This window comes from Tachypleus tridentatus, chromosome 1, assembly GCF_004210375.1.
Source record: "Tachypleus tridentatus isolate NWPU-2018 chromosome 1, ASM421037v1, whole genome shotgun sequence".
Classification (NCBI taxonomy): Eukaryota; Metazoa; Arthropoda; class Merostomata; order Xiphosura; family Limulidae; genus Tachypleus; species Tachypleus tridentatus.
This window is the reverse complement of record NC_134825.1, coordinates 9,333,462-9,357,875: the sequence shown is the minus strand read 5'-3', so window position 1 is coordinate 9,357,875 and position 24,414 is coordinate 9,333,462. Positions and strand designations below refer to the sequence as shown.

Here is a 24,414-nt window from a genome sequence, read left to right as displayed (position 1 = left end):
ATCAATTTTCCTTTGTATCTGTTAATAGAAATCCAATTTGGCTCAATCTCCTTACCATTATTTTTTATATGCTCAACTTCAACAAGCTGTAACTCACTTTTACATATAAAACTATTTTGCCCCTTCTTTTTTATACTCTATTTTTATTAAACAGGCTCTAATTCTGTTAAGATAATTAACATTCAAAATTTTATAATTATTCCCATCATATCAAAATTCCTCATCCCTACCTGTGTTGTAACATCATCTATTTTTTTTTTCTTACTTTCCGGAGTACCTGTCCTCTGGACGGAAGTTATGCAAATTCATGATTAATGAAAGGTTATCTTAGGACATGAAAAATTGCTTCCCTTATATGTAATGGTAAAAGTAAATAAACAAACAAACAAAAAAAAGCGAAAAAACGCCTATACAAACCGCAAAACTGAAAACTTACATGTAGTCTCACTTAGATTTCATGAACCTCCACATCAGTTTTGGTGAAGTTTCATTCACACCCTGCGAAGTACTTTCATGGAGACATAATAGACAGTACTATTATATTTATATAGCATTACAATACTAACAATTAAGCCTACCCTTATAACTTACTTCTAACACACATTCATCTTCAATTACAGAAAAAAAACGAAAAAAAACGTGATATATATGATTTGACATGCAATTTCGATTCACATACAAACTCCATTACAGTGATCAATAACTGAATTAATTTTTATATGGCTCCTATCTTTAAATACCTCAAACATGTTTTTAACCAGTAAATACAAACAAAAATAGTTTTACGTGGAGTTTTAAGGAAATTTCACAGGTTTTTATTTATTTCAAAATTAATTCACTTAACTAAAAATAACGTGTTTCATACACTTAAATATATATATATATTTATTAATTTCAATTATTCTTTTTATGCGAGTACTTGTCTACTTTTAAACTATGTGGTGGTGTTCCATACTGCAAATCTCTCTTTTGTATTAAGCTTAATGGTGGAAGCAATATATCATGGTAGGAAATGAAACAGAATATTAGAAAAATTAGTCATAAGATATATTAAGTTTAGTATTATTAAATAAAGAAGTACATTTCGAAACTGTAATTTTTGAAGAAGCTTCCGTTTGGAGGTGTTTTTAGAATTTTAGTTGGAAATTTTAGACTGTAAATTAACGCCGTCGTGTGTTAAGCCTAACGTTATCTTAAACAGCCGAGAAAGCACATGGTTAACATTACTTATTTGAATTACAGATGGATTCTTCGGAATTTTATTACACATTTCACAATTCTTTGTGAAGAAATGTTAAAATGGAGACTGGGTCATTGAGGAATGCTGAGAGCAGTGCCCTTGTTAAATATTTTGTTTTGGGAAAGTTTCACTTTAATGTTTTTTAGAAGAGAAGATTAACAGCATTTCTGGCTCTGACGAGCATTATGTTTCTAACTCTCAACTTAAATTATACAAGCAGTAATTTCAGGTTGAAAGACTGTGAGATTAAATGTTGATAATGGTAAAGCATTAGCAATTGACAACGTCTGGTTTTTGTTCCACTATAGAAGCAAGAACAATTTGGCCTATAATTTCTAGGGTAATAATTCATTTTAAAATAGGAACAACAAACAAGTCTCCAAACATAATGGAAATAAAGAGGATTACCTATCTGGGCTTTGATATCCTTTAAATCTATGGGGAGATTTTGATTGGCCATGGTGCTTTATTTTTGTTCTTCCATACCTTTAACAAAATTTCCCACCAGATGCTTTAAAAACTGCCTTTTTGAAATAACTTCATTTCATTTTTAATAAGTTTCTCATGTAATTTTTTTCATCTTATAAAACAATATTTTCAGTCACTTAATGAACTTTATCCCTAACTTTTGAGTATGTTGCATCAGTGTTGTTTTTCAGTGATTATAATATATTACCATGAATTGAATACAACTAAAAAAAAAAACTCTTGTTTTTTTAGCGGGTTTATAATTCTGGAAATCTGTGTGTAATACCCAAAGGTGTGCAGAGTGTTTTCAACTTCTTGGAATCCTGAACTTTAGAAACTCTGTAGACTGCCCTTGTCGATAGCAATGTGATATTTCTGTTTTTTAGCAAGTGACATAATCAGTCATTCTGCAAGTGAAAAGTAGCCTTGGACAAGAGATTGTTTATATGAAATGGTAGTCAACATTTATTCCACTTTATTTGACATTTGTTGTTTATATTTTTAAAGAACATACATAATGGTAAACCACTTTTATTTTGGCTTATGCACATTTTCTGTCTGTGTATTTTGCCTTTTCCAAAATCTGAAATTGCTTTTCAATTTTCTTTAGCAGCATTTGATTGGAAAATTTCCAATATTGGTAGACAAGTAATCTCACCTAATCCATAGCTGGCTCCTATTGACACTATGTTTGGGTCTTAAACTAATTCACCTGGAGATATTTTACATTGGATATTTATTTACCTAACAGCCAGTATTTATTACTTTAAAACCTTTGATTGATTCTACATTGGCCTGTTTGTATGTTTCTCTTTCAGCCTTTATCTAGCTAACACAGTATTCATACCACAAATTAAGTTTTAATAGATCAACACAGTGTAAATTTGCTGTCTTCCGCCTCACAAATGTCACGTTGAATAGCAGATGAACTACTGAATACAGATAACTTTGTCATTTTGTGTAGAATATTAGTTCTCTCATCACTTCAGAATTCTGATATTCTAATCTCAGAAGTGTTTTCATCTTACTTGGTTTTTCCTACAGATACAGCCAACACTTGAAGCTCTGTGATAAAACTGTTCACTTTATTGTGGTTCTTTTCTCTGAGATTAATGCTTTTTATGACTGGTTCTGTACAGTATACCCCTCGGTGTGGATTCCTGTACATGGTGAGGGGACCTCCCAGGGAAGGTTCTGTTCTATCTGGTTATCTTCTCTGGGATCTAGACATCCACCCACGTTTTTGCCGTGCGTGGCGACCCGTGAAGGGGAGGAGAGGATCCTGGTGGTTGAGGGGTCCAACCCTAACACACCACTTTGGCCTCAAATTCCTGTAGAGGGGCGGCCTTTGGGTGACCCCCCTTGGGTCAATCGACTGGTCCACTTGGGCTAGAGTCAACCAAGTACCAGTGTTGGAAGTTCTCAACGGGTGTAGTGGACATTGTGCCTGATGCTGGTGTTTGGGTATAGTGCTCACGAAACCCTGGCGTTGCTGCATTGTCCTTGCATGACTTTGTAGTGTGTCCCCTTGTAGGGCTCCATGGTGGGTGGGGTCAGTGGGTACCGAAATTTTTTCCTTTTCCTATGGATCCTCCAAAAAATTTAAATAAAATTGTAAAAAAACAGTCAATGGGTAAGTGACCATGTCTTGAATACTCAGAACAGCAATCTTCAACATCAGTAACACACGTACCTCATTTTCTTATATTACATTCTCTTTCGGAAAAACCTTTAGGGCAAATGTCCCCTTTTTTTATTCAAAAGGGACTAGAGGGACTTACTGGCTCTCCAAAGTGAGTAAAGAAACTTTGATCTGGTGACATATTGGTTGAAACATCCACATCCCAACACAGTGAACTCCTCTTGAATTCAAAGGCAATTGGGGATATACCTATTGAAGTTACACCCCATGCTACCTTGAATTCTTCACGAGGAGTTATTGTTGAAAGGGATTTGAAGAACGTTCCCGAGTCAGAGATTCTCGCTGGTCTCTCACTCAAGGAGTTTCTGCAGTGAGGCGCATCTCCACTTGCAAAGATGGAGTTACACTGCCAACAAATACCCTCGTTTTAACATTTACTTCACCACGTGCACCTGCCACCATCAAGGCAGGTTATCTCATTTGCAGGGTTCGGCCATACATACCAAACCCTCTTCGATCTTTTCAATGTCAGAGATTCGGCCACTCAAAGACATCTTGTCGTGGTTCCCTGACATGTGCTCGTTGTGGAGGCAAGGACCACGATGCCTATGACTGTGACATGAACCCACATTGCGTAAACTGCAATGTTTCTCACCCCTCTTACTTTCATTCTTGCCCAAAATGGTTGGAGGAAAAAGAGGAGGTGCAGCGTTTGAAAACAACACATAACATTAGTTATCCTGAGGCTCGGAAATTGCTGTCCACAACTCCATCTCGGACATATGCTGCTGCACTTCATTCCACAACTACAGCGGGAGTGCAGACAGATCTCTCTGTGCCTCCAAGAGAATCCTTTTCAAAACAAATGAAAAGCCTTTTGACCAACGTGGTTAAAAAGGTTGATGAATCGACTTCCACTCCCATCTCTGTTCCTCCCATACCTTCCAACAAACCTCAAGATCCACGTCCTTCAGTTTCAAATACAGGCATTTCTTCAGATACATCTTTTTATCCCACCACAAGAGACAAAACAATTATTCGTTCGCGTTCTCAGTCACTGGATTCTCCTTCCAATAACAAAAACCTGCCCACCTGACCCAGAGCAGGATCCATAGAGGTTGATAGACCTCCTCCGACTAAAGACAGTAAAGAAAAAAGACGTGGTCGTAAACCGAAGGGTTCTCCAGCCACTTCACCTATCCGTTCTTAAAAATGGCCACCTTGATACAATGGAACTGTCGAGGTTTACGTTCTAATCTGGATGATATCAAAACGCTGATTGCTTCCTACCATCCTGTTTGTCTTTCTTTACAAGAAACATTTCTCAAAACTGCTGATACTGTCTCCATTCGGCAGTTTTCTCTGTACAGAAATGACAGGTTGTGTGATGGTTGAGTACATGGAGGGGTGGCACTGTTGGTTGATCAACACGTGCCCACCCTGTCTTTGTCACTCAACACACCCTTGGAGGCTGTAGCCATCCGTGTTTCCTTGGGTCATACCATCACTGTTTGTTCTCTGTATCTGTCCCCTGGAGAGACATATGATCAATCAGATCTTGATGCTCTCATTGAACAGTTGCCATCTCCATTTCTAATCCTAAGGGATGTTAATGGACATTATCCCCTCTGGGGAAGTGCTATTATTGATGGGAGGGGCCGATCTGTAGAGCGGATGCTCTCTGATCACAATCTTTCTCTTTTCAATACTGGTTCTTCCGCTTACTTTCATGCACCTAGTCAGTTCTTTACCGCTATTGATCTCTCAGTTTGCTCCCCTTCATTATTCTCCCATTTTTTCATGGAGGGTTGACAGTAATCCACTAGGCAGTGATCATTTTCTGATCCTTTTGAGAGAGACTGGCCGTGGTTGATGCCACCTTACCCGCGTACCCCGGTGGAAGCTGGATCAGGCAGACTGGTCCACTTTCACTGCTCTCGCAGAACTTGATCCTGCCATCGTAAATCAGCCATCAATAGACGACTGTGTAGCAGTGGTAACTGACTGTATTACACATGCAGCTGCTCAGTGTATTCCTAAAATCTCGACAAGTTTTCCACGATATCCTCGTCCGTGGTGAAATCCTGCTTGCCACTTAGCACGGAAGGCACAAAAGCAGGCCTGGGATACTTTTCGTAGATATCCCACACTGTCAAACCGGGTTGCTTTCCAACGGGCCCGTGCACATGCTAGGTGGGTAAGACGTCAAAGCCAGAAGGAATCTTGGATTAAGTTCACAACCAGCATATCTTCTACCACTAGTTCCAAGATCATATGGGACAGGATTCGAAAGGTTAATGGGCACTACAATTCTGTCCCCCTCTCGATCTTACTCTCTGATGGTCAGGAGGTGACTGATGTTAGGAACATCGCTAACACTCTAGGTGAAAGCTTTTGCCGGGTATCTAGCACTTCTGCTTGTTCCTCCACCTTCCTGGCCATCAAGACTTGGCCAGAGCGATCACCTCTTTCCTTTCGAACTGACTGTTTCTTTGACTATAATTGTCCCTTTACCCTGGTGGAACTAAAAAATGGCCCTTCATCGGTCTGCCAGTACATCTGTTGGACCTGATGATATTCATTATGACATGCTGCACCATCTATCTCCTGCTTCTCTTGATGTCCTTCTGATTGTTTTCAACCAGATCTGGCAGGATCCACCACAGACCACCCAATTCGTCTTGTAACATCTATCAGAGAAGCTTTTCTCAACTGCCAACATCTTGTATCAATGTTCTTTGACATAGAGAAGGCTTACGACACAACATGGAGGTATGGCGTTTTGCGAGACCTCCATACATATGGGTTACGTGGCCATCTACCCATGTTTATTAAAAAATTTTTAATGGACAGGAGATTCCAAGTTCGTGTGGGTTCGACACTTTCCCGTTCTTTTGTACAGGAACTTGGAGTCCCTCAAGGCTGTGTATTGAGTGTTACACTCTTCAGTATAAAGATAAATGCCATCACTGAACAACTCCCTCTCACTGTTGCGAATGGGCTGTATGTCGACGGCTTTCACATCTCATGTCAGTCGTCAAACATGAGATATATTGAGCGGCAACTACAAACCACCCTCAATTGTGTACGGAAGTGGACTCTGGCGAACGGCTTTAATTTCTCTTTCTCCAAAACTGTATGCATGCACTTTTGCCGTCGACAGGGTATTCACCCTGATCCTGAACTTCATATCGGTGAAGTTTTGCTGCCAGTGGTCCCGGAGACCAAGTTCTTGGGGCTTATTTTTGATCGTAAACTGACCTTTATACCACACTTAAAGCAGCTTCGGGTCAAATGCACAAGAGCACTGAACATCCTCCGTGTTCTCTCTTCTACCAGTTGGGGGGCAGATCGCTGTTCAATGTTAAAGGTATATCGTGCTCTTATTAGATCGATACTCGATTATGGATCAATGGTCTATGGCTCTGCCAGACCCCCGGCCTTAAAGATGCTGGACCCCATTCATCACCAAGGACTTCGACTCTGCACTGGGGCTTTCCGTACCTCTCCAGTTCAAAGTATATACATTGAATCTCATGAACCTTCTCTACACCTTCGCCGTTTGCAACTATCTTTACAATATACTTCGAAACTTCATTCCTTACCAAAGCATCCCACTTGGAAATGTGTTTTCCTTCCTCGGTGGGCAGTACATTTTCAGAACAGACGATCTGTCATTGCTCCGTTTGGCCTTTGCATCCGGGCACAGTTGGATGAATTGGGTCTGTCCTTGGATAACATTGCAGATTCCACAGGTTGGCCCATTCCACCATGGCTTATTACAGCCCCCAAATGTGACCTTTCTTTCAGTCACCTAAAAAAGGCAGATACTCCAGGTTGGAAGTACCGTCTTTTATTCAATGAATATCTTTCAAACAATCATTCAGTTCCCATTTATACAGATGGTTCCAAATCAGGTAATTCAGTGGGCTCTGCTATGGTTTGCTATGGGTTAGTAGTTGCGCACAGAATCCCTTCTACAGCTTCTGTGTTCATTGCTGAACTGTATGCCATATCTCTTGCCCTGGATCATATTGCAGCTGAGCAGTACTCCAACTGCACTATTTATACTGATTCGCTTAGTTCTATACTTGCCTTGGAATCGCTACACGTTAGCTCACATCCTATTCTCGCTGATATTCGAAACTGACTGGCCCATTTCTCATTAGCAGCTACTTCAATCCAGTTTTTCTGGATACCAGGCCATGTTGGTATTCGCGGGAACAAGCTTGGAGACATGGCAGCTAAATATGTCTGCTTCAGCACCATCACTCCTATGCCTGTTCCGTAGATGGACAATGGTGTTGTCTTCAAGGCTCGGCTCCCTCCGTGCCAGCTGGCAGTCCACTTGGAGTGAGCAACGCGACAACAAACTTTTTCAAATCAAACCCAAAATTGGACTTTGGCCATCTAGCTTCTGTAAAGTTCGGAAGGAGGAAGTTGTTCTCACTAGCCTACGCATTGGTCACAGTTTTTTAACTCATCATTTTCTTTTATCTGGAACTGATGCACCAATGTGTAGTTTGTGTAACACTCAAATCACTATCAGCCACATTTTACTTTCTTGCCATCGTTACAATTATCAACGACGGCAATATTTTAAACATATTTTTTCCCAGGGTCAGTCTGTAACATTGGACAGAGTTATTGGTGATGGTGACTCTGTCCACCTTGATAATGTTTTTAATTTTTTAATGGCCATTAATCTTTTTAATCTCATTTAAGTGTTGCATATTTATTCATTACACCTTTTTAATTGTGGTTCCTTTTTTACAGTTTTAATCTCTCTCATTCAATTTGACGTTGGACAATGGCCAGAACATTAAATAACTTGACACCAGGACTGGAAAGGCCAACTTCAGGTGACTAATGCTACTGTTTGAACTATCCGTTTGAACTACTCATTAGTCATCCTGGCGAGTTGTTATTATACTTTTGCTGCATATCATTTCACACTTTTACTACTTAACTTTTTAGTACTGGCCATATTGACTCATAACCTGGAACCAGGACTGGAAAGACCAACTTCAGGTGACTGATGGTGGTTTTTATACTTACTTGTTAGTCTTCCTGGTGGGTTATGATCATTACCATTCTGCTACAGGTAGTTCTTTACAACTTTGTTGACTGGATGTCAACATTAGTTTTTACGCCATTTTCTGTTTTAATTGCCGTTTTGCTTTTATCTTCAATTACTTTCACAAATTTTACTCCATTTACTTGACTTTTATCTTTTTACTGGACATTTGGCTACTCATTATTACGATTTTGCGGAGTGTCTTTTAAAACTTTTATTCTTTTACATTTTGATAATAGCTGCTATGACACATAACCCAGAACCAGGACTGGAAAGGCCAACTTCAGGTGATTGACGGTGGTTTTTGAACTTACCTGTTAGTCTTCCTGGCGGGATATGATCATTACCATTTTGCTAGAGTAAATATTTTACAACTTTGAAGACTGGATGTCACCATTGGTTTTTATGCCATTTTCTGTTTTAATTGCTGTTTTGTTTTTACCTTCATTTACTTTTACAAATTTTACTCCATTTACTTGACTTTATCTTTTTACTGGACATTTGGCTACTCATTGTTACAATTTTGCTATGTATCTTTTAAAACTTCTATTCTTTTACATTTTGATACTGGTTGCTATGACACATAATTCAGAACCAGGACTGGAAAGACCAACTTCGGGTGACTGACGGTGGTTCTTGAACTTACCTGTTAGTCAGGTTATGATCATTACCTTTTTGTTAGAGTAAATACCTTACAACTTCTTATACTCTGCCTTCTATCTTAACATTGTAGACTAGGTGTCAACATTGGTTTTATCCTTTTTTGCTTTATCTTCATTTCCATTTATGTCTATTACTACATTTATTTATTTATTTTTTTTATTTTTTTTACATTTTTACCGAATGTCTGGCGCAGATAGCCTCGCTGCTTTGTGCCATGAAACACTAAATCAATCAATCAATCAAACTGTACAATATATGAGTTTTCACACATTGAGTATGTGCACCATAACTTTTGTTTCAACATGGGAGTCTTCACAAAAGTTAGACTTAATAAATATTAAAAGTTTCTTTTATATACAAAAAAATCAGAATTTCTTATGAAATATTTTTACTGAAGATTTGATTGTGAAAGTATTGATTTTGTTTTGTTACTAGTCTGAGTGCAAAGTGAATTCATGTTATGATTAAGAAAACTATTCTTTGTCACAAAAATCTCAAATATTATTTACATAATATATCAGATCTCGTAAATCCATTTCAAATGCTCATTTTTAGTAAGACTTATATTTTATGTTTTATACTATGTGGGGTTTGTCACTTCACGAACCTTGTAACCATCATAAAAAAATTTGTTAAAATATATAAATAGCTTTTTTTATAGTAAAATGACTATGTATTATAACGCAAAAATACTAATGTTTAGTCTAAGTGTTGTAAGTCTCACAGCTGTATATAATTATATATATATTTATTATATTGACCTTCCAGTCATGCCTGTCCAAGATTATACAGCTTGCACTGACATGATGCATATGCACTCAGGTCATGTATCCAGTAATATAAAATGAACTTTGAGCCTTCCCTGTCTTGACTGTGTTTGAGTGGACTAGTATTTTGTAATGTACAGTCACATTTCAATTATTATGCATTATATATGTATATAAATTATTACTACTAAAAATAAACTTTTAAAGATATTTTTCCTAAAATATAGAATAATAATTTAAGAAGTAAAGCCAAACTATCTTTTTTTTCATCATGACCTTTGAACTCTGTTGCTGCTGGACATTGGTTGCTAAGCCTTTTGTAATTTCATGTGGATGATATCAAACTTTTTTTAAAATATTTTATGTATACAACTGAATAACCAGAAAATCATAAATAACTAAACTGATACCATAGATCAAAAGAATATGGTTTTCTTTTCACACATTAAAATGGCTGGTAAAATCACTAGAGGGACATTCTAAGCTGGCAAGAGGTGAACAGGGCTACTGTGTTTGATTCCATACATAAGCTGTATCTCAGTAATATAAAAAGATACAAGATTCTTTATATTCTAGGTTGTCAATATTAGTAATCTGAGTTCCTAATTTGTATGAAACTATAGACTTAATATTTTGACATCACAAACATCTAAGTTTAAACAGTGCTGCATTGAACATACCATGACTTACTTAAACCTATATTTGTGTTCTTTTTATATTTACTTTTAAATTAAGAAATTAACTCATGTATAATATTAAAACTTGAATTATAATTTACAATTTGATTCCAAACTTATTGACATAAATTTATAAAATACTGAATGCAAGTCAACACACAAGATGACATGTCTTTTACCTGTGACCCATCACAAAAGGGTTAAGAGGCCAAGAATTGGTTTCAGTAACTATTTTCAGGTTTTTTACAACAACAAATAAGCATAAGAAACCTTGGAAGTGCTTGTTGAATGTTTACCTTTTGTATATCTTTATTCCAGAGAAAATAAATTTAGATATTTTTAAAATGTCCACTTTCAAAATTTCCCTTCATTGAAGGTTTACTTGTATTAAAATTAAATGACTGATTTTTATCTTTATTTTGTTCACAATTACTGCAGTCTGTGTTTTTACAAATGTGTTGTTTCATTGAGTATGATTCTATTAGATAATAGTATATATCAAACTGAATAAATAAATATTCATGGGATGAAAGTAGATGGGAAATTTCTCTAGCTGTTAAAGGTTGGCCCTCTGGATTTCCTTGTTGAATGCATAACTTTTCTATACGTATCACTTTCTGTCATCAGTTCTGATGAAAATATCTTGAACTTTATTTTTTGTTAATACAAGAGTTTTATAATCTTATTACATATAACCTAGTAATTATACTTACAGCAAAGGTTTTCTATATTGAAAACACTTCATTATTATCTGACAAGTTAATTCCAGGTTTAATAATCAAACTGTTGCAGATCAATCTTATATTTTTATCTAATAATGAAATTTAACATAGCAGTGGGAGTCAACATGTATTTAACATAGCAGTGGGAGTCAACATGTATTTAACATAGCAGTGGGAGTCAACATGTATTTAATGTAGCAGTGGGAGTCAACATGTATTTAACGTAGCAGTGGGAGTCAACATGTATTTAACGTAGCAGTGGGAGTCAACATGTATTTAACATAGCAGTGGGAATCAACATGTATTTAACGTAGCAGTGGGAGTCAACATGTATTTAACGTAGCAGTGGGAGTCAACATGTATTTAACGTAGCAGTGGGAGTCAACGTATTTAACGTAGCAGTGGGAGTCAACATGTATTTAACGTAGCAGTGGGAGTCAACATGTATTTAACGTAGCAGTGGGAGTCAACATGTATTTAACGTAGCAGTGGGAGTCAACATGTATTTAACGTAGCAGTGGGAGTCAACATGTATTTAACGTAGCAGTGGGAGTCAACATGTATTTAACGTAGCAGTGGGAGTCAACATGTATTTAACGTAGCAGTGGGAGTCAACATGTATTTAACGTAGCAGTGGGAGTCAACGTATTTTAGCAGTGGGAGTCAACGTATTTAACGTAGCAGTGGGAGTCAACATGTATTTAACGTAGCAGTGGGAGTCAACATGTATTTAACGTAGCAGTGGGAGTCAACATTTATTTAACGTAGCAGTGGGAATATTTGTTTATTTCAATTTTTGTATTTCCTATAGAGAACTTTCTACACATCAGTTACTGTTTTAGTTGAGTGATTGAAAGATCTGATACACTTTAAAATAGCTTAGTACCAGAAACATTTTCAGTTATATTAATACATTTAACTTTGTGTATTTTCATATTCTTTCATCAATTCTCTTGTAGTGTTAAATAATGCATTGTTTTGTGAGGGTATGAGACCTACGTGTGCAACCACGTTTTGTTTGTGACATCAGTTTGGAGACAATATACCATTAGCCCATGTGTTGTACAAGTCATTGTTAAGTCATCAGTTTGGAGACAATATACCATTAGCCCATGTGTTGTACAAGGCATTGTTAAGTCATCAGTTTGGAGACAATATACCATTATCCCATGTGTTGTACAAGGCATTGTTAAGTCATCAGTTTGGAGACAATATACCATTAGCCCATGTGTTGTACAAGGCATTGTTAAGTCATCAGTTTGAGACTATATACCATTGTACAAGGCATTGTTAAGTCATCAGTTTGGAGACAATATACCATTAGCCCATGTGTTGTACAAGGCATTGTTAAGTCATCAGTTTGGAGACTATACCATTAGCCCATGTGTTGTACAAGGCATTGTTAAGTTTACCAGACTATCGTGACATCAGTTTGGAGACTATATACCATTAGCCCATGTGTTGTACAAGGCATTGTTAAGTCATCAGTTTGGAGACAATATACCATTAGCCCATGTGTTGTACAAGGCATTGTTAAGTTTACCAGACTATCGTGACATCAGTTTGGAGACTATATACCATTAGCCCATGTGTTGTACAAGGCATTGTTAAGTCATCAGTTTGGAGACAATATACCATTAGCCCATGTGTTGTACAAGGCATTGTTAAGTTTACCAGACTATCGTGACATCAGTTTGGAGACTATATACCATTAGCCCATGTGTTGTACAAGGCATTGTTAAGTCATCAGTTTGGAGACAATATACCATTAGCCCATGTGTTGTACAAGGCATTGTTTACCAGAGACATCAGTTTGGAGACTATATACCATTAGCCCATGTGTTGTACAAGGCATTGTTAAGTCATCAGTTTGGAGACAATATACCATTAGCCCATGTGTTGTACAAGGCATTGTTAAGTTTACCAGACTATCGTGACATCAGTTTGGAGACTATATACCATTAGCCCATGTGTTGTACAAGGCATTGTTAAGTCATCAGTTTGGAGACAATATACCATTAGCACATGTGTTGTACAAGGCATTGTTAAGTTTACCAGACTATAGTGACATCAGTTTGGAGACTATATACCATTAGCCCATGTGTTGTACAAGGCATTGTTAAGTCATCAGTTTGGAGACAATATACCATTAGCCCATGTGTTGTACAAGGCATTAAGTTTACCAGACTATCGTGACATCAGTTTGGAGACTATATGCCATTAGCCCATGTGTTGTACAAGGCATTGTTAAGTCATCAGTTTGGAGACAATATACCATTAGCCCATGTGTTGTACAAGGCATTGTTAAGTTTACCAGACTATCGTGACATCAGTTTGGAGACTATATACCATAAGTCCATGTGTTGTACAAGGCATTGTTAAGTTTACCAGACTATAGAGATCCTGAACACAACATTATTTTTATCCTTCATAATAACTAATAGTTAATTTGACCAATTCTAAACAAAAGTATCAAAAACATTGTTTCATTTAACTACTTAGTGGCAAACAGTTTTGAACAGATCTTCTCTGGCAGATCATCCTATGTATTGTATTAGTCTTAACTAAACCTGGCTTGTACCCTTATAAGACAGACCTGACCTCACTATTTATGCCACTTCATTTTTTCTATGCACTGAATTGAAATGTCAGCTAACATATAGTTTATATGTACAACCTTGTCTGACAAAATCTGTATGTAAGCTTACTTAACATTAGAACATCTATATTATTTTATTACTACTGATCTCACTGTTTTTAGTCTGGGTCTAGGCCTACATACAGTATAAGGCAAGTGGTAAAGATCAGTAAATATTATTTGGTACCTGATTGGACAGTTGGTTGTTTAGTAACTTGGCAGAATGAACCAAGTAACATAGGAGTTTTTTTAGCTGCAAATTCATGGCAAAAAAAATATGGGACCTTTATTTTTATTCAGAGTACACTTCTGTTTATGTGGGTTGGAAATAACGATGCTGTGTTTTATCTACTCTGACATAATTATCTAGACTGGAACATCTTTATACCTATATTTATAAATATATTCAAACATCTAAGCACGCCCTCTACATTCCTACAATTAGTTACACAACCTCCTTGAAATGTGATCAGCTATCGGTCAGTTACCTCTTTCTTTCTTTGTAAACCTGACGATGACCGAAGAAGGTGGAAATGTTGTTCACTGGTCTACATAAAAAATTTTCTCAACTCAAACCAGCCATTTTTACATATATAATAGTTTTTTTTAATCATAACATGAAATCACTTTGCACTCAGACTAGTAAAGAAAGAAATTCTATTTTCATTATACAAAATGCTTGTAATCTTTACTGAAAGTATATCAAATTTTGTGAAGATATATATGCTATATCTAAATTTATAGTGCAATTACTTAACGTGTGTAAACGAAGTCGTGTGTATTATACTGGGCCCATTGTGAATGAGTTAGGAGACTGGTCAGTTAGAATACCAAAATGTTTTCCTTTCATCATACTGTTGAGATTACTTCCATCAAAATTAATTCAAGCCATGATAACTTACATGCATTACTTTGCAGCTATTATAATTATATTTATTTTCCCATTTCACCAAATGATCTGAATAATTTTGTGGAGCAGCAGAGTACTCATACTAGCTAGAAACACCCACAATCTCAGGGTCATTGGTAAGTGTAAGTAATTTATTGCCCATTCCTTCAAATATGCCATTAATGTAAATCAAAAGTAGCAAAGGTGCCAAGATTAAGCTCTGAGGTCCCTCATTCCACTTATGGCATTAGTCCAGTTTGACCAAACTCCATTTATAACAACCCTTTGTCTCCTTCCAGGTGGACATCTTTTAACCCAATGAGCAGATGTAAACCCCACATCCAGAGGTTTCTTTTTAATGAGCCTTTTATGTGGCACATTATGCTTTCTGAAAATTGAGTTTAATCAAATCCACAGTTAGAAAAAACCATATTGACTATCCAACAAAATTTAAATGTTTGACAAATGACTTTAAAGCTTCTTTCAAAAACTTTTTTTCCTACAACTGATGCAAGACAAATAGGTCCATAATTACTGAGACAGTCTTCATTACTTCCTTTAAAAAGAACGGTTACATTTACCTATTTCCAATGTTTTGGCACCTGCCTACTGTTCAAGGGTGTACAAAAAGTACTAGTTCGTAACTATTGAGGGGATATTATCTGGCTTAGAAGCAGTATCATTCTTTAAGCTTCCAGTATTTTAAAACAATTTCAGAATTATTTTTAATTTATGTTTTTATCTAATTTTATCCCATGACCCTTTTACGAACAAACTTTTTTTTAATGAGGAGAAATATTTTTATTCTATAAGGAATGTGTCTGTCATGAATATTAAAAAAAATTCTTAGGTTTATTTTTAGTGTCTCTAGTCAATACAGTTACTTAATACACAGCAGATAATTCTTATTGCATTCCTTTACCATTCTGAAATTTGTAATCAAATTGTCATTATTCCTTATTTTCATATGGTTTAAAACATCAAACCTAATACTGTAGTGATCATTTGCTGCACCTAGGTTTTACTCAATTCCATTCTTTCAGATGTTTCTGTGTTAGAAGTTAACAGTAAAACTTAAGTAGTATTATTCCTAATGGGTTTCATAACAGATTGATGAAGAAAATCATCATAAACAGTTTTTAAAAACCTGTCTTCCTGTTCTGAGTCTAACATACCCAGTTTATATGACTGAAATTTAAATCCCACATAATTATGAATCTCATTAGTAACTGAAGTCTTAATTTCTTTGTGGAGTTTGTCATTAATTTCATCTGGTCTGTGTCAAATATCCACAGAGTCTTCTTCTTATGACTGACAACTAGCAGAAACCCAAACACATTTGATCTTGCATTTTGTGTCAGTATTATCAAATTCAACAGGATGTAACTCAGGTTTTACATATAAAGCCACTTTTCTGTCTCTTTAGTACGTTATCCATATTAATTAACGTATAATTTTGTGTTGCAAAGAAATTCCTTTAATCAGAATTGTTTTTAACTACATTTCAGGTATTCCATTTTGACCAGAACTCTGAATGAAGTAACCAATTTTATTTTTTATAACTTCTAGTTTTACAATAGTAAAGATTTCACCTAACTTCAGAACTTTTTTGTAAAAACAACCATGGTCATTTGGAACAAGAACGGCTACTCTATTAATTTCAATTAATATTTTGTATTTGATTGTATGTTTTAGTTTCAATATTTTTGTCACTTGTACAACTTTTTTTTGTATATATTTTTAGGTTTTCTGCACAATAGCATAATTTTTCTCTAATGTCTGTTGACGTATTTTGTCTTTAATTTTTTTCACCAGTTCTTTGTTAATTAGTGTTCTTAATTACATTATATTTTTATATTCTTACCATATTCTTAACCCTAAAACTATATAGTGCTTTTTAGGTATCTCAGTTACTTCTATTTTTGACATTGGTTTGTTTAAGTTGTATTTATTTTTATTGTTTTTGATTAGAACACGTGTGAACTATCTCCATGTTAACAGTAAAAATTTATTAGTGCAAAGTTGAAATATTTCTTCATGGCATTTGACATTTGTAGTAGTGTTTCTAGCACAGATCTCGTTTCTTTCCTAAATCACAGTTTCTACTTCTCATCATAACAAAGAATATAGTAATTTAAGTCTAGGTAAGATAAGTATATATTAATTGCCAAGATAAGTGTGTGTTTTAATTGTCATAATAGGTGTTTGTATTTTTCAGTGTAATGTACATGTAAGAAAAAGATGACTTACTAGAAGTACTACAAGTAAAAATTTTAGGAGTGGTTACCTTGAAACCTGGGCCTTAAGCATACTTGATTCCTCACAACTTTATGAATAGTTTTTAATGTTTGTTGAATAAAGTAAGATTTACCAATTTTTAATGAATTAAATATAATTAATGTAGACCGTTTTCATGGAGTTAATTGCATAAACCTCTACTTGAGAAAGTCGTTATGCATGCCTGATGCTTTTCAGTCTCTGGAGGTTTTTTACCCTGCCCTCTTATGATAAAATTATTTCTCAGTGTACAAAGCCCTCCAAGGTTTGCCAGGGCTAAATTGTAATAGTTTGCACTTTTTATCGTCCATTAAGTCGAATTTCCTTGTCTCATCAGAAAGCAACTAAGTGCTAAATTTTGAAAACTAAACTGTTATTGGACTTCTTCCTTCTCAGGTTTGTGGATTATGACATTTTACTTTATTTTTGTGTTTCACTCCTTTTGAAATCTTCAAATTTTACCCAGGATTCTTTGAAGTTTACACGAAGCTAGGTTTGTTAGAACCAAATAATAGTAACTATTTAATGCTAACATGGTGTGATTCACAAATTATGAATGAAAACAGTTCTATACTATTTTTAGTTTATAACTTGATATTTCTGTAATGGGTTATTGCTGACAATGATAAACCTACTTCAGAACAGTTATAAAGAAAATACCAATCTCAACTACCATTGTTTCATCTTTTAGTCACTAGAATATGTGTTCTTGTGACGAACTTGGTCTTTTCAGATTTTGTGGTTCTAAAATTGTCACTGTTTTTGAGCACCTTAATCTATTGCTAATGATGATTGGACATTATGCATTGGTCATTTAAATCTTTGAACTTCCTGAGATGTTACTATTATTCCAATATGAAAGGAATTGGAAGTTCAAAGTTTGTAACATGATACTGTAATAAGTATTGGATGAGATTGAAATATTACAGCAAAATGTAAAAAATTGAAGCTAGTCGTGTTCTTGTGGAATGTCATTAAGTTAGATAATTTCTTTACAGACTTCTAAAAGACGTAATAACGGAAGAAGCAAACATGGTCGTGGGCACGTAAAGCCTGTGAGATGCACTAACTGTGCTCGATGTGTCCCAAAAGACAAAGCTATTAAGAAATTTGTAATCAGAAACATAGTTGAAGCTGCAGCAGTGAGAGATATTACGGATGCAAGTGTCTATGACAGTAAGTTTATTCTTAGTAAACTATGTTATTACTTATTAGAATGATGTATATTTTATATTTAAATGCAGACCAGAAATTAGATACCATTATGAAAATCTAGACCACAGAATCTCCAAGAAACTTTATTAATACTCGGCTGTGTTTTGGCCTGGCATGGCCTAGCGCGTTAAGGCGTGCGCTTCGTAATCTGAGGGTCGCAGGTTAGCGCCTGAGTCGCGCCAAACATGCTCGCCCTCCCAGCCGTGGGGGGCGTTATAATGTGACAGTCAATCCCACTTTTCGTTGGTAAAAGAGTAGCCCAAGAGTTGGCGGTGGGTGGTGATGACTAGCTGCCTTCCCTCTAGTCTTACACTGCTAAATTAGGGATGGCTAGCACAGATAGCCCTTGAGTAGCTTTGTGCAAAATTCCAAAACAAACAAACAAACAAACAGCTGTGTTTTGTTGTTATAGAAAGGAACAAAGTAAAACAGTAAAATGATGGAATGTCATGCAACAATGTATAAATGGAAAAGACATTACAGTGGAAAAATAAGTTAGCAGGTACACAAAAATATATTGAAAAATTGGATAAGAAGAAAGCTTAGAGTGAAATGTTAGTTTCATACCAATGTATCACATAAAAATTCAAATTAATTCACTTGTCTACATATTAATAAATTTAATTGAAAGGCTGAAATGAAATAAGAAAATCAAAATTGTACTAATGTATCAGGACAGCTGGTATGGATATTAACACTTTTACTAATAAAGCAGAGAACGGTGTTTTGGCATAAGAAGGTTGAAACATTGTTTTCTGCTTTTTTAGTAAAATCGTTTACACATACGGGCTGTTGTGAGATACATTACTTCAAGTGGGTGTCTTGTTATCACAAAAATTGTACTAAGTTCTTCATACAAGGTAATAAATGGTGAAGATTAAGTAGGCAAAAATTATCAAGAAAACATTTGAAATGTTCACAGTTACGTGAAACACAAAACAAAGGAACCAGTTAGATCTAATGTCAAGAATATTGGTTTTTAATTCTCATGTAAACTGTATAAGTAAACAAATTCTTATAGTAATTAAACCAATCTTTATGATGGTTCATAAGTTCTTTTCCTTAATTTATTATGCATGGGAAGATTAAAGTGCACATTCCACAAACTTTTGTTTACAGTTATATTAATCTTTAATTAAAATTTGTTAAAAGTGTATGTCAGTAAACTTAGCATTAAAATGTAGTTTATAATTCAGTTTTATGTTACCCAAGTTTTAATTTAAAAGGTAAATACTTAAATTGTTTCTCAGTTTTCACTTCTCTGTAATGTGATTTGCCAATTGTATCTCTCTGTTTTATTTATTATTTTTTTGTTATCCCTTATGTGGCCTTCAGAGTATCCAGTTAATTAGACAACATGAATTAGATACTTGCAGGTCTGAGTGTAAAATATGAACCTCTTACATTCTGGGATGTAAGTGACTTTGCACAATCTACCTTTAAGCACCACTGACCTATCATAACTTTGAACCAGTGTATCTAAACAAAATATCCTTATTTGATGGATGTGTTTGAACCAAAGAAAAGAGCAAGTGTAAATAAACACACCCCTTTTGTTCACTTGTTTAGATTTGGTGGCTACAGTTCCAAAAAAAATCATGGTATTGAAGAGTATTTCTCTGAGCAGTAATGTAATTGTTAAACCTATTTCTAGCTAAGTTAGAAAATCAGATAAGTTATAACCTTGTTACATTCTGCTATAATACCTGATATATCTTTGTGTACTAATTTGCTTATGTAAAAATGTATACATTGCACATAGTTAAAACATAGTGAACTAAAATAGGGTCATTGAAGGCAAAAAGGTCTGTTTAAACTTAAATGCTAAATCTATTGTTTTTTTATGTATAGTTTTTATTATTATGAATCTTTTGACAAAAATAGCTAAAATATAAAAATTAGAAACTTGTTAGACAATAAAAATGAAACAAAATGAATTGATCAAGTTATATCACTCACTTCTAGAAATAATGTGATTTGAAGTTGTGAAATAACTTGATTTAGTCTCTTCTTGGGTACTGAGAGTATCATAAAATCATGAGAGTTGATGCTAGAATATAAATCTGTAAATTTACTTATCTGCTACAATACACAGGTATTCTGGATAAACTTTTTTTAAAATTTTATATCATAGTTTTCAACTTTTTAGTTTTACTGTATATTGTTTTTGGTAGAGAAAATATCAGATAAAGCCTTATCAGGAACTCATTTGATATTCATTTAGGATGTTTCACATGTTGTGCAAATGAAATATGAAAACTATAATGCTAGATGTACTTGCACAGGGTCCTTGAAAGTGTTCTGTTTCAAGAGTAAATAAAACCAATATTAACATAACAGTATGCTTATTTCTTGCTTTTGAAGCTCATGTATCATGCTGTATCATAGCCTATGGAGTACAATTCTTTTTTGTGCACCTTTTATTGATTTCGTGACAGTACAAGTAGCAACATTAAGGGTCCCTTATGTTATGTCCTTTAATTATCTGCTGACTGACATTAAATACACTACCGTACAGTGATTAAAACAAGTAACCCCTCCAGGTGGCTTACTGCAGTTTAGTCATTGTCTAAATAAAAGACATTAGCCATTCTGTTCTGTCATAAGTTCTCTGACATTTGGTCAGTAGTCATAGTTTTGCTAGACTTTAAATGGATAAACTTTGTTAGTTTATACAAGAGCTTAAACTTTTATCCTCCTAGTTGATTGACCCTCTTGGATCTGCTCAGCCTTAGATTTTTGTTCTTTTCCTATAATATATGAATATTCCTTCATGGAAGTATCTCGTATGCATCTACCAAGTTTCTATGTTAGACTAAATTACATACCTTTTGCAGTGTTCTTGGGCTCCTTACATTTTATGAAGTTACAATTTTGAGTGTTGTATTGTTGATGTTGGTGTCATGGATGCCATATGTTTTTCTTTATATTTTTCTGCTGTGTAGTTTTTGTTATTGAAAGCTCCATGGTTATCTTTTTTGTACTTCTGTTTCTTCAACAGAGTTATACATTAGTGATGTTGAGAAAACCCACTTGTAGGTAAAAGAAAATATATATGTTAAAACGGTTTGTTTGTGTTGAGAAAATATTTTACATAGAGGAGCGAACAACGTTTCGATCTTTGGTCATCGTCATGTTCACAAAGAAAGAAAGAGGTAACTGACCGGAAGCTGACCACATGTTTGAAAGGGGTTGTGTTGGAATGTAGAGGGCATGCTTAAATGTTTGAATATATAATTATATAAGCACGCCCTCTACATTCCGACACTCAGTTACACAACCCCTTTCAAACATGTGGTCAGTTACCTCTTTCTTTCTTTGTGAACCTGACGATGACTGAAGAAGGTCGAAACATTGTTTGCTCCTCTATATAAAATATTTTCTCAACCCAAATGAGCCATTTTTACATAAATAAGAGTTATACATTGTTTGGTGGACTTATTACTTCCAAGTTAATGAAGTGTAATATGCTTTATTGGTTTCATCTAAACATTTGTGGCTTCTGGTACTGTTCTTGACAGCAACCTTTCAGTTCATGTCGGAAGATAATGCTGGATATTGAAAGTTGCCTTTATTTAAATACATTCACTTTGTTGTACATTAGTTTAGCAGATTCAGGGTTAGGTTTCCTTGAGTGCTGTTATTGCAGACTTTCTAGTTGACATGATTACAAGCATTTACTTCCTGTATCACAATTTTGCTTTTCTGGTGCCTTTAATAAGACTGACCTAACCTCATGCTTTTGACCCAGTGTTGTAATGAAAAGAAAGGACCCTCTTACTGGTTTGTTTTGCAACTATCGTTTGGTGGTATCCTTTCCATGTCAAAAGTGTTTCCTTATTTGCTTGTCTTCTCTATCTTTTTCTTGACTTTCATTATTGTGAAAATTCTGTTTTTGTCTGAATAAGCAGTTTTGAACTTGGAATTATTTTTTCTAAGCAATTCTACATGTGGGTAGCTATATAGTTATATTCTTCATGTGAGTGGTTATGCAGTTATATTTTGTATGTGGGTAGTTCTACAGTTATACTTTGCATGTGGGTAATTAGACAGTTACGTTCTGCACGTGGGTAGTTGTATCGTTACACTCCGCACGGGTAATTATTGTATAGTTATATTCTGCGTGGTGAGAGCTATAGATAGTTACGTTCTGCACGGGTAGTTGTATAGTTACACTCCGCACGTGGGTAATTATATAATTTTGCACATTATTAGTTGTATAGTTATATTCTGCGTGGTGAGAGCTATAGATATTTCTGATTGATGGAGAAGTTTTGGATAATGAGTATTTCTGTGTTAAGAGGATCGGTTAAGATTCAGTCAGAAATGTGTTAATAGAGTATCTGTTTCTCTTGAGTTTGATAGACAGTTTAATGTTAACCCTAAAATTGTAAATGTTTTTAGTTTTATGTGTTTAGCATGTGATATAGAGGTTTAATATTTTTGTTTTTCAGCTTATGCTTTACCAAAACTCTATGCTAAGCTTCATTATTGTGTGTCTTGTGCTATTCACTCGAAAATTGTGAGAAACAGGTCTCGAGAGGCTCGCAAAGATCGCACCCCACCTCCAAGATTTAGACCACCTCTTGGGGTGAGTATTGAATAGAGAAATGTTTGAATGACCTTTTTGTTTGTGTAAACTCATTAAAAGCAAGTTTTTCTTACCATAACTAACTTAATACATCTGGACAAGTGTAATGTATAGTGCACACAATGTTGTAATTACATTGTACTTAAATAGATATCATTTGTTTGTTATTATTTAATGAAATCTGTAGGTAATGAAGGTCGTTGGTATGCTAAGTAAAGTGTAATTGTTAATGTTTCATTTTTACTGTTTTGAATACATACTAAAATGTTATCCTTGGATTCTAAATATTTTTTTGCCTTCCTCAGGATATAGGTGCTCGTCCAGCTGCTCCCCGTGCCACTGTCAAATAAAGCAGTTATGATGTAATGAATATTTTCTTCTGAAATAAAAGAAATATTGTCATTCATTTTGTTTTTATTTCTTAATCATTGAAAATTCAGTAAAACATTCCAAATTGTAGGTACTTTTGATAAAAACAGTTTAAAAGTTTGCACTGTCAAAAAAGAACATTCTAAAAATATTTTTTAATTCTGAAGCTGTTTAGATTTTTTTAAAAACTTGTGATCACTTAATTGTGATCCATGATGCCACTTCAAAATGATTTAACCATTAACAGTGATTTAACAATAGTGAAATGCTTCTGAGAATTTAATGACAGTTTTCAGATTTCACACATTCCTGATAAACTTGCTGAAGGAACAATGAAAATCACATAAACTTTCAACCTTGATATCCCCTTGGTGTGTGTTCCTGTACGTGGTGAGGACTGGAGGGACTTGCTGGCTCTCCAAAGTCAGTAAAGAAGCTTCGATCTGGAGACATATTGGTTGAAACATCCACATCCCAACACTGAACTCTTCTTGAATTCAAAGGCTATTGGGATGTACCTATTGAGGTTACCCCTCATGCTATCTTGAATTCATCACGAGGAGTTATTGTTGAGAGGGATTTGAAGATCGTTCTCGAGTCAGAGTTTCTCACTGGTTTCTCCACTGAAGGAGTTTCTGCAGTGAGGCATATCTGCACTCGCAAAGATGGAGTTACATTGCCTACAAATGTCCTTGTTTTGACATTTACATCACCACGTGCACCTGCCACCATCAAGGCAGGTTATCTAAATTGCAAGGTACGGCTGTACTTTCCAAACCCTCTCAGATGTTTCCAGTGTCAAAAGTTCGGCTACTCGAATGCTGACGTGCTCATTGTGGTGGCAAGGATCACGATGCCTGTGAGTGTGAAACTGATTCATATTATGTCAATTGCAATGGTTCTCACCCTTCCTACTTTCGTTCTTGCCCTAAATGGTTGGAGGAAAAAGAGGTGCAGCATTTGAAAACGACTCATAACATTAGTTATTCTGAGGCTCGGAAATTGCTGTCTACCACTTTATCTCGGACATATGCTGCTGCACTTCATTCCACCACTATAGTGGGAGTGCAGACAGATCTCTCTGTGCCTCCAAGAGAATTGTTCTCAAAACAAATGAAAAGCCTTTGGACCTCCATGGTTAAAAAAGTTGATGAATCAACTTCTACACCCATCTCTGTT

The 24,414-nt window shown here is 35.2% G+C and overlaps 1 protein-coding gene across 1 annotated transcript; it reads left to right on the top strand.

Annotated features, from left to right (window-relative positions):
* The first annotated feature begins 871 nt into the window (after positions 1 to 871).
* On the top strand, positions 872 to 23,272 carry LOC143240084 (small ribosomal subunit protein eS26-like). The gene is made up of 4 exons (XM_076481970.1): positions 872 to 1,005; positions 18,059 to 18,236; positions 22,730 to 22,866; positions 23,172 to 23,272. The coding sequence occupies exons 1-4, from the start codon at positions 1,003 to 1,005 to the stop codon at positions 23,214 to 23,216; spliced, it is 363 nt and encodes a 120-aa protein (XP_076338085.1). The 5' UTR covers positions 872 to 1,002; the 3' UTR covers positions 23,217 to 23,272.
* Positions 23,273 to 24,414: the final 1,142 nt, after the last annotated feature.

Bases quoted from the DNA above. Each gene is read 5' to 3' on its own strand.
- LOC143240084 (XM_076481970.1), top strand. The intron at 18,237-22,729 runs GTAAGTTTATTC...TTTGTTTTTCAG, and splicing joins GGATGCAAGTGTCTATGACA to CTTATGCTTTACCAAAACTC. The intron at 22,867-23,171 runs GTGAGTATTGAA...TGCCTTCCTCAG, and splicing joins GATTTAGACCACCTCTTGGG to GATATAGGTGCTCGTCCAGC.